This window comes from Manduca sexta, chromosome 9, assembly GCF_014839805.1.
Source record: "Manduca sexta isolate Smith_Timp_Sample1 chromosome 9, JHU_Msex_v1.0, whole genome shotgun sequence".
NCBI classification, from domain to species: Eukaryota; Metazoa; Arthropoda; class Insecta; order Lepidoptera; family Sphingidae; genus Manduca; species Manduca sexta.
In genome coordinates, this window is record NC_051123.1 from 1458888 (window position 1) to 1471072 (window position 12185).

Genomic DNA, 12185 nt, shown 5'->3' on the forward strand with positions numbered 1-12185 from the left:
GACCCAGACCTAATGTGCTTTCACATGGTAACCTTAAAGAGTTTCTGCAGCAACATGAAAATCGGGATATTTGGTGAAAATATACGTTATTCATGTTTTTTGGCACAATGTTAGCAGAAGTGAAATTGAGTTTGGTTTTATTTATTAACGCATCGTTAAAATGACCCTCTTATACTTTTACACACTGCAGGACGATTTGCAGAATTTCATCCAAATCCACTCAGCTCTTCACGCGCTTCTAACAAACGTTCATACGAACGTAGATTCGCAAAAAGGATCCAGCACACAAAATTACACTTTTGAAATAGTGTTTATTGAAGTTTAAATTGTATTTTTGCTCATTGATATTCATATACTTTTTAATAAGAAGTTCCAATTAACATATTTTGACTGAGATCTTTTTACAAATGGAAAATAGACCCTATAGACTGGAACTAAGTTGGCATGCTCGGCTCATTTTCGACCATACTGTGGGTTATAACGCCCAAATATATTTACAAACTTTTGCATATAAGATTGGGATCGGATTATATTTAGCCTTATCAGTCACTCAACGGTATCATCGGTTGCTTGAGTGGGTGAGTCAGCCAAGAGAGCCATTTCTAGATTACAAATTGCCGATGATCGTAACTAAGATTTATATCCTGTGGTACACCCTATTTTCCCTGTGAGTCATTCGTTCTTTGAAAAATAATTTGATTATTATAGGGACGGATGTCTTCGTTATTTTGCCGGATGCAGTAGTTGCGCTTCTGCCAACCCCTAGACCAGGGACGGATATCAAATATATTCGACCAGCAAAATGCATCCTACTTGTATCTTAAGATATTACTACGTATATAAAATGTTTGTTTGTCCAAGTTGTGACGATTGAAATTACATATATACATGCGTACTAATAACAGTTTCATATAAGTGTTTTTCTAACTTCAGTAACTTTCAAACCGGAAGAAATTTTAATAGACATTGTATAGAAGGGCTGCCACTAACAATGGATACACTTAAATTAGCCCTCGTATAAGTAAGTGATAGAAGCGTCTATTCACGATCGAAATTTGAGTTAAAAAAGGTTGTGAAAACAAAGGGGCTTTTGTTTTGTTTAATACACAGTCTCATACACCCGTCACCCATACATACAAAGCCATATATGCGGGTGTGTGTAAAATACATTACCATTATTGATTGATTGTGATGATTAAATAAGATAACCATAGCCAATGTTAAATTATCAAAGGTTAATATACCAAGATTACTTTTAGGAAGGTGCATCTGCACAAGTAAGTAGGTACTACATAATATCATATTTTTTTTTTTTCAAATAAACATCGCGCAGTTATTTGCATATGCGAAACCATAATGAAACCTCTGTGGTCGATAATTTTTATTGTCATTTGGTTATTTTTATTATGATTAGTTCCAGGGGGGTAAATGTGCACCCCAATGAACCCCCAGGCGCCCATGTTAATACATGATGTAATAGTTTAATGCAGCGTATAATTAGGTTGTCAATCGGCTTGTACTGAGTTAACTCCCAGGCAGGACAACGGTTATGTCAGTATTTTGATCAGAAATACTTTAAATTGCTCGGCATATAAATGGCCCACTAAGGAAGTAAAAAAAAGAAAAAGTCTTTAATATATTGAAATAAAGTTTTATTGTAACGAATTATGTAGTTAAATAAATTTTATTTAAATATCTTAAAATATTTTTTCCGGACTTTAACAATGATTTGTATCTATTATTAATTTATTTGTACACTTTAACAAATTTCATGGTGTTAGTTATTCGTAATGGCGTGCGCGCGCATTATAAAAAATTACTCTCATCATTTTTCCGTAATGCGCCAAAAGAAGTATAACATAATAAAAAATACGAATGTATCCATCTCGTAGGTATATCATGCATTTTTCTATCTATCTATTTAAATTCCATCTCAATCAAATTTTTTTTTTCAAAAACAACTTAGAAATCGAACTAGACTGCGCATTACCCGCTGAATTTCACTGAACCTCGTCACTCAATCCACAGCTCCACACACTTATAAAAACGATCGATAACGCATTCATGACGTAGGCGTCACTTCTCACGTAACAAGTATGTGGTTAATCATGCATTCTTTTAGTACGAGCCAGATATGCTTTTACTGTTAAAGTGAACGTTATGATATAAAAATAGTATTGTTTTTTCATAACAGGCCGGCGTGGACAAATTGGCTTGTTACACATATGACGCTTTGATCTCCGGAGGTAGGCAGAGCTGCAACCACCTACTCGCCAAGTGTGTGCCGTCCCATGTGGTTGGCGACAAGCCTTCTGCCATATCGGGCACAATTACTAGACTTCTGGGTGATACTGATCAGAACTCAATATCATTGCTTGACCCGGGAATTGAACCCAAGACTGCAGCGTGGTACTCGTATGTCAATACATCTATGCCATCGATACAGTCTTATAATACTAAGCTTGGCAAAGCGCTTTCACAAAATACGTAGTATAATAATGTGCCATAATAATTTCATGTGAAATTCGTATTTAAATAACTAAGGATTTTGACCTTTATTACTATAACCACTAAAAACACTTTGTAATTCGACAATCATCAAATGTCATATAGCTTTTGTTTATGGGCAGTCGTATCGCTTACAAGTAGCCGATGATTCGTTCTAGTAACCTAGAATTCTAAACTTCGTCTAACTCAATAACAAAGCGGCGCCAATTGTGTCATTCTTATTTTCATACCAATTAAGAAGTTTATTCAAATCATGGCTCTAATTCTAGCGCCTGTTAAAAGTATTTAAACAGATTTTATGACAATTGTAATCATTGGACTGCGAATCCTAGAGTTCTGACTTCGTCACTCAGATCAGGAAGTCTTCTGGGTGAATTTTACATTAAAATCATATATCTTAATTTTTAAGCTTTAGTTTTATAGCAAACACGTAACAGCCCGCAGCTTTGTTCTTATGAAAAGCCTTTCCCGCAACAAAAGTCGGTAAAAAACTGCAAGCCGCCAGTGCCACTCCGTTAAAAAAACAAAAAGCAAAATTGGTTTCTGCTCAATATCAACGCGCAGTCCGGAATTGGTGTCCGAATGGCGATAGATTCACCCCTATCGCATCAATGGGGCGGAATATACATTATCACAGCGTAAAGTGCACCAGTTGCACCTCTGCTCCCTTTCGGGTATAAAAGGCGAGTGTATATGTTAACATCTAGGATTGACAACAGATGCTAATTGGAAAACAAAATAACGTACAAAGTGAGAGAAAACTGTACTTCACTATAAAATATTCAACTTTCAACCAAATGCGGTGTGTGAAAAAGCAATTAGTCTGACCGGAATAGTTGTGGCGATGCTAGCAAGTCGCGATCATCGAGATATGCTGTTTCAGTAGTAAGCAGTCAATATTCATTTAGAATATACTGTGATGAGTGTCAGGTACAAACTAAAGTTATTGCTATAGACTAGATGCCCCAAACTTTTTTTTCTCATAGACCTCTTCCAAAATTTTGCTGGTTGCAGTGAACCCCTGGCAGCAAAATTTCTACCATATTCCCCAGAATACGCAAGTTTTTACATGTAACATTCGCTGAGCTTCTTAAAATATTATTTGCGTACATTAATAGGATAGTCAAGGCAACATTTTAGTTCTTTACTATCAAAACCAGATACATTTTCTTGGACCCCTGCTTGCGATTTGTGAACCCTAATTTTTCGGTAACGTCAGCGTAGACCTCATCGTGTCTCCCGTGGATCCTCGCGGGTCCAACTGGACCACTTTCGGAATTCATGCCATGAATTAGATGATAGCAAATATCCAATCCAAAAGGAAAAGAACTTTTGCTTACTCTCTGCATCTCCATTCTAGGAGACTGGAAAATGACTTCTCCTTCACAGTTTTAAGATAAATTGCCATTTTTCTATCCTTATACATATAAGTCCAGAAATCTCCTCACCATGAATAACATTTGTTGCGCTTACACGACTGAATCACTGAACCTATTGTGATGAAATTTGCTGATGAAGAAACGTGAACAAGAGAAAGTACAAGTTCTTATAATTGCATCAAACCGAATTCTACGCGAGCAAAGCCGCATGCAAAGACTAGTATTAGTATAATTTTGGGTGTTAAGATTACAACATCCAAAAGGCATCCGAACTACATGGTAATCCGATTTAGGATGAGCAAATATTTGCGGCTATAAACATCGAGTCATCCACGAATTACCGATTTAGGCGAAACAATGAACAGTAATTTTTATGAACACAATAGTAAGTATTACAAGGTGTTAAAACCCGCCATAGTGGACCAAAGAAGTGTGTCGTGTTCCGTGATCGGCCTGTGTATAACCCGTTCCATCAGGCCGGCATAATTGTGTCGACTGACTAGGGGTAATCATCTCTCGTCAGTCGACATTATATTGGTCGCCACTCCACTTACTATCCAGTGAAGTGGTGTCACATCGCCGTAAACGTGAAAAAAAATACTCCTTACGTAATCTGATCTGATTCTCTATTTATGTCGCCAAATAAATATTGTGTTCTAATTTGAAGGAAATTGTAGTTTATTGCAGTGTATTTAAGAATTATAATATGTTTACGCCTCAAAGAATTGGGAATAGCTATATTGGATGTTGATATTAACCTGAGTGGGACATCGGTATCAGAGTGACATCCGTAGAGTGTAAGATACTAATATATTAGGTAATGATTAATATAAAAAATATACATTACGCTTTTATCCCGGAATGGGTACGCAGAGATGCAACGCAGTCACTTATCGCCTGTGTTGTTTTCCATGGTGTGATAGGGGGCGAGTCTATGTGTATGGGGCACAAATTTCACTCCGAGGTAATAGTTGGTATATATAATAATATATTCACAAGATATTGTGTAGGACGAAGCGCAATGAAACACACATAAGAGGAAACTGATATTTATTAGGTAGATCGAGAACACGCCGTGTCGCACTACCCTCGACTCCTTTATAAATATTTCCATCCTACTATTCTATACTACATTATAGGTACGTATATACCAATAGTGAGCAGAACATCCAAATATCACTTTCCCCAACCTGATATTCGAACCCTGTATTTCATATGTGTATAATACGCACTTTATTACATACTGTCCCACTGTTGGCCATGAGCTTCCTGCATTTATTTTATTTATTACACACAAAAGAGGTTATCATCGGGTACACATTGTATACAAAATTGCTTAAATTTTTTTAACATAATTATATTCCCAAAAACTTATCGTATGACTTGTTTTGCTGACCTTTCCTAGAATAGTTTTACGCGCTTCCTGTAAGAGAGGTTGTACCTCTTACTGGGATTTTTAACCCCGGCTAATGCATCACTACATAGTATAAAACAAAGTCGCTTTCTCTGTCCCTATGTCCTTTTGTATGCTTAAATATTTAAAACTACGCAACGGATTTTGATGCAGTTTTTTTTAATAGATAGAGTGATTCAAGAGGAAGGTTTATATGTATAATAACATCCATTAAATAGTGGAGAAATACTGTTATTTTGTTATGTTATACCCGTGCGAAGCCAGAGCGGGCCGCTATGTTTTTATATACAACGTTCACAGTTTTTCTGTAGTGTATTTAGTATCAGCATTGCACCCCTGCGAAGCCGGGGCGGGTCGCTAGTCAGTTATAAAAGTGTCCTAATATTGCATTATTCCACTAACCATTCCGCAATACAATGACGGCTGATGTATATCGTTAAAGGTATCGAATCATGTTCGTCCTTCGAACCGATAAATTCGCGTACAAGGATTCCCCGGACATCGAACCCCGGCCCTAATGAGTCAGATGCAATGTTAAATTATGCTTTGTTGTGAAATGTGATGCATTGATATTAAATCTTATGCAATGTAACTACATTTACATATAAATGTAAGCGGCGATAGCCTAGTTGGTTGTGGAACGGACTGCCGGGACGACTGTCCGCAGGTTCAAAATCCAAGGGTACACACGTCTGAATTTTCCAAAAAATTATGTGTGTATTCTTTGTGAATTACCGCTTGCTTTAACGGTGAAAGAAAACATCGTGAGGTAACCTGCATACCTGAAAAGTTCTCTTTAGGAATTTTGTGTGTGTGTGAAATCTACCAACCCGCACTAGCTCAGCGTGGTGGACTAAGGCCTAATCTCTCTCAGTAGTAGAGGAGGCCCGTGCCCAACAGTGAGACAGTATGTAATACGGGACTGATATTATTATATTATTTTAATGTAACGTATTGAATTCATTAATAACTATGATTTTTAAATGTTGTGTACAATACATTTTTTGCACAGAACTCCGCCCGCGTAATGTTCCTTTCCAGGATAAGTAAATCGGGAAAGATAAAAGGATTTCGGGATGTAGGTTCCTATTAGTGAAATGTCTATGTATCGTAGCAAAAGTATTATAGCTTAGCGTCTTAAACAAACACAAACATCAGCTTTATACAACACTGGGTTTTGCTAGCGGCTTTCCCCGCGGATAATAGTTTTTTCGGTATAAAAGTCCCGCCATTTTCCCGGAATACTAAGAAGTCTATGATTTTCCCAGCCATCCCAGGGTCTCAAACTATATCCATATGATTTTTAAATTTGTCCAGCTATTATTGTGGCTGACTGTACTATGTTGTCAGCTGACAGCCCACAAATTTTGATTATCAGGTCGAAAATGAACGTGGGAGCTAATCGGTTTCGAGTTAATAATTGATACTGGGCCAATGAAGCGGTAACCAAAAGTTATAAATAAGGAAATTCCGCAGAAACACGATCTTATACGAGAAGTATTGCAGGTTTTTTTTTTGCAGATATTAACATATTACGTGACGCCATTTGAATATTTTAATTGCGGGCAAATACTGGGTTTTACTTAACAACTTGTTCCCTATTGGGATTTCACCTGTATCATCTACTGTCTGATATGATACGTATATTGTCATCAATAGATAGATTTATCAGCTCGCATCCACCCTCTACTGGGCTTCTCGATCACGGGGGAAATCGGGCTAAGTGATTGAGGGCAGGACGCGACATGACGGCGTTGTCAGGACTCAGCACTACTCCGTCAGGCATCCTTCCTATTCCCTCGTACATCTGTCTCACTGCTGACACAAAACACCGAGCGATTCGGCTCGGGCGGTTCTTCAACGTAAGGACGATTTTTTGAAACTTAACGTCCTCCTAGCCGAATTTCGACTACGGCAGCCAATCTCTACGGAGATCAGCCAGGTACGCAGCGTATATTATAGTGCATAAGTGTGTGCGCAATACACATGCACTCTATTTCTTCACTCTCATAGTTCGGTGTGACGGCAAGCCGAAATTACCGGAAAGCGATCCTGATCTCCAACAGCGTTACGTGCTTTCCGACGCACGGGGGTATCACACCGCCATCTTCCTGACTCCGAGCTGCGACTGACTAACTTTTAAGATGGAAAAACCCGGTCACAATTTATTTGGCCCGACCCGGGATTCGAACCCAGGACCTCAGCGCGGTAGTCGTACTTGTACCATGTATAATTACAACTACTTCACCGAGGCAGTCGGTGAAACACAGACGACACACGACCGCAGTGCCGTCTTGCCGCGTTCCTCGTCCCCCCGACCCTTTCAAAAGTTCCAGTCCGCGTGCCGATTACGGTAATGGGTAGATAGTCTCAATTTCACCCCGTAATTGCAGATGTCTCCACCATCTCCCTGTGGCCGTCCTGAGCCGAAGTTCGTAACCCGTTAATGGGTTGTCTTCATTCACTTAATTTTAAAGGTTACGAGCGTCTAAAGCGCTCATGCGAAAGTCCTGTGTCTTCGTATAAGCCGACTCGTGTCACGCTAACAAAAGTAATTAAGATTAAATAAAAAAAAAACACGGGCAGCGTACTTCGTAACTTGGCCCTTGAAGGTCCTAGACTCTGATCCGTATCCCACAAGTTACTTGGAAAATTTATAACAAGCATGTCGCGTCAATCATTGGATTCAAAATCTAATAATAACTAAAAACATTAAGCTTTACTTTGTGTAACTTGTAGAGTAAGTCGTAGTCAAATGGACACACGGGATAGACAGACATACAGACGTAAGAAAGTCTGATTGCGTCACGAGAATAGGATTATGCTCACTCCTGCACTAAATATACAGGGAAAAAAGCTAAATAAAAGAAGGCAGGATGCCAACAAATGCAGCTAATAGATACTTCCACATGTTCTAAATTAATTGTGACATTATTTCTGGTGCTAAACTCGCGTTCTGTACTGACTGTGGCGAGCTACTTACCTGTAACTTGTCTACCTACTTGTGTAAGTAGGACTAGTACAATTCTTCAGACCTTTTTATTTGTTTCAAATATCTCATCTTACTTCTTACGAATATCGTAAATGTGATGGTTTGAACGATTGTTAGAAGTAAATTCAGAACTTTTGAACGCATATGGGTGATATTTGACACTTGGATACACCATGTCTACTGTCCGTCCGTGGTTACTTTTTATCCTGATAATTTTATTCAGAAATATTTGAAGTCTTTATCTGATTTTTAAGTAGATGGCAAAGGCCTCGTACCGATCGATCGCTTCAGAGATTTAATATTATTTGTAGCAGGAAAAGTTTTTCACTCATGCGTAGTCGCAAGCAACACCTAGTATATAAAAGTGGATAGGTTTTGTTTACACTTCTGTTACAGCTGATAAGTATACTAATAATTACTTTCCTGAACCATTTTAAAAACGACGGTAACTGACCGCACTCACTCGCATGCTTACTCGCACTTTGTAAACAAGTCATTATAGATTGGTCTGTTTGTTTTTCTCCGTATTATGTATTTTTAAATCGGCGCACGTGCGACATAAGCCAGACTAAAGAATTTTAAACAACTAAAGATCTATAAAATTCTTCAATACTTTTATGGACGTGTGTGACATACCAATAAAACAATAAGAGGTTACGGAAAAACCAAACCAAACCCAAAAACTAAAATAAATGTATAAAAATGTACTTGTGTAAAATATGTTTTTACACATTGATAGGAAATTATTTTTACGGATTTTAACGCCTTAAAAGCGTACTGCCCCGTGACCACCAAGACTGCAGTTTTCGAAACGTCGGGATAAGATTTGTATATATAAAAATGAATCCCTATTTCCGATGTTCACGTCATCACGCGTGAACGGCTAGACCGATATCACTATTTTTTTGTTGTGTTTGTTATTGTCAGGAGAAGGTTCTTATGAAAGAAAAAAATCAAACAATTACGCGGAAAATTAGAAAATTTAAGAAAACTTAACGAAAATATTAATTTTATATAACTAAGCGATTGACAGAATGCGCGCTGCAAATTCATAATTAAGACGGGACAACGTCTGTCGGGTCTACTAGTTATAATATAAAAAAGCGCGATAAAATTGTAAAAATAGTTTAATTCAATGTCGAACAATACATTACACTACAAAATATATTTTTTTTCTTAGGATTGTAAAATTACTTAAATACATAGTATGCCCCTATATATCTGCTGCTGACTGCACATACAAACTACTAAAGTAACTTTTATATTATGCTATCAAAATGCCAAAGTATTTCTGGCTCATAGTAATCGGTAATTCCCCGGCGTGTTGGTGATTCAGCACGCAAAAACCGTTCCATTTCACGCTTTTAAATATTAACTGAGGTATATATATCTTGATTTAACTGTTTATTATAATCTTACCAAAGATTTTTCAAAAATCAAATAAAAAAGTGATCATGTTTCGAAACCTAAACGAATACGTGATATGAAAGAATTTTATGATGTTCTTTTCTAGCGATCATTCTTTTGGGTCTTCCCATCGAATACCTCAAATCTCAACATGGTACCATATCATCGGAACTAATAGCAATTTTCATAGTATCATGACTTCCAAAGTAACGACATAGCCGATATTTAAACCTTAGACCTATACTTACCACCTTGGGGGGTGTATTACCAAACCGCTCGATATAATATGTTTTAATTTCCTTGTTATAAATAAAGCACTTATTGACGTCTTGTTTAAGTAAAAAGTGTTTTTGATTTATTTTATTCATATATTTGAACAAACGTACGTTTTATCGGTAACATCAGTCAGAGACAAAAAAGATAGAGATGAGACTAGGCTCTAGTGATGTACGCTGACCAGTGAGGTGTCTATGGGGCTTTGGTATTTGCGTTTACTTACCAAATTTAAATATCAGGTTTGTAGGTCTGCAACGTGTCGATTCCCTTAGCTCATCATTTTACAGATAAAAGACGCGTCACTGAGTTTTTTTTAGCCATAATTACTTTCTTAGTTCAAGTATCGGTTTGTTACGAGTTTCTTGAATCAAGTAAAGATACATAATCTACAAAATTACTTAAACAAAGTATAGGAGGATGTATTTCCTGTGCGCGTCTGCATCATTGAAATCCACCAGGTGATGTGAAGATCTGTTAAGTACATATAAACCAATGATTAACCTTGCTGATGGTACAAAGCCTATATATATAAAAAATAAAAAAAATACATGGGCTGAATTTTAAATGGTTTTTAATGGCTCTTTTTACTGACTATTTAAGGTCATAATTCATATCACAATATAAAAACTGAAGTATAATTGGCTATTTTATATAAAAAAGTGTTTACTTTGATAACATTTGAATATTTTATAAACATCATGCTAATAGGTCTACTCGACTAAGTTTCACTGCCTCATGGAAAATCGGCGTGCATTGCCTGCATCCATTGATGAGAGCTTATACTTCCACTGTTAATTTCTTTAGTAAAAATAAATTGTTAAACCAGATCTTGGTCCATATTTTATATATTCAAACATATTCACGTGCGTACTAATAGACAAATTTAAACGAAACTGAATGTTTGAGTTACATGCGATCCTAAACTATGCTTCCGGTTGTGACGTACATATAAAAACGTTATAAATTATTTATGTAATTCACTTGAACAAAGTCGGGCAATCAAATCATTTATTTGCGAATACAGACCACATAGATGATACAGATGTTATGTAGACTACATAGATGATACAGATGTTATGGTCTCGCCGTATTCAACCCTTACTGGGCGTGCAAATTAGTGAACGGAAATATTTATTACATTAATTAACGTCTTTTAAGAAAGTAATATAGAAAATTTCCTTATTATTATAAATACTTAAATATAAAAGTTATCATTATTAGTAGAATATTTGGTTAAGTTATTTACCCATAGTTTCCTTTCCAGTACGACAGAGACAACGACGGGCGTATCTCCTACGTGGAACTGAAAGGCATTATAGAGTCCCGGGAGTACGACCAAGATCTTCCCGACAATGTGGTGGACAAGATCATGGTCCTCGCTGACAGCGACAACTCTGGTTACCTGGACTTCGCGGAGTTCGTGGCGATGATGCACAACCCCGACTTGAAGGCGGTGTTTGGTCACTTCGTCGCCCGCTACATACATTCGATCATACCGCATCGGAATCCTATTGATACTACAGGTAATTATACCAGAACTGGCGGGTATTAAACAAACTTTTTAACTGACTTCCAAAAAAGAGGGTTCGCGATTCGTGTTTTTATTTTTCAATTATTAAATAGAGGAAGATTAAAGTTTCGTTGTAACTGAAATCGTCATGAAACGGTCATGATGATTTAAGTTTATTTTATATCGTTTTTTTAAGTAATGTTTTGTAGCTTTACCATAACAGATAAGTTTGTTTGCACTGTTCGCAAGTTCTGTTCAATAACACTTTATTTTATGATGCCAATAAGGGTGCGGTCTTTATGGAAACGTTTCGATGAAAAGCGATGGGTTTACGATTTGATTAAAATTATAAATTGTTGAAGACAGTTAGGTTTCACTAGAAATCTAGGTATGCCATATATACAGAAAAAGACAAATCTAAATGAAAAATAGTACCACTTTTTAGAAAAAGATAATAGTTTCTACTAAAACATTTATTTTAATAACAACAAAAATACAATTAAGAAAAATAGTTTGTGTTTACAGTTTGTTTTCACCTTCCCTGAGTATAGTAGATATAGTCTAATTTTGATTATCATCAACAAATAACTACTAAACTACAATCAATTGACTATGAAATTCATTTCCACATAAAGCGAGAAACCAATATTGATCTGATTTCTGAACACACCCAGCGGATTTGTCATCGAACCTTATCAA

General features: G+C 36.7%; 1 protein-coding gene across 6 annotated transcripts in view; it reads left to right on the forward strand.

The window, feature by feature from the left end:
• LOC115455656 (rhomboid-related protein 2) overlaps positions 1 to 12185 on the forward strand; it is a 37053-nt gene that overhangs the window by 2852 nt on the left and 22016 nt on the right. For all 6 annotated transcript variants that reach the window (XM_030184311.2, XM_030184312.2, XM_030184313.2 and 3 more), the window contains exon 2: positions 11241 to 11499. In XM_030184311.2, coding sequence (XP_030040171.2) covers positions 11241 to 11499 — 259 coding nt within the window. The remainder of the gene's footprint in view (positions 1 to 11240; positions 11500 to 12185) is intronic.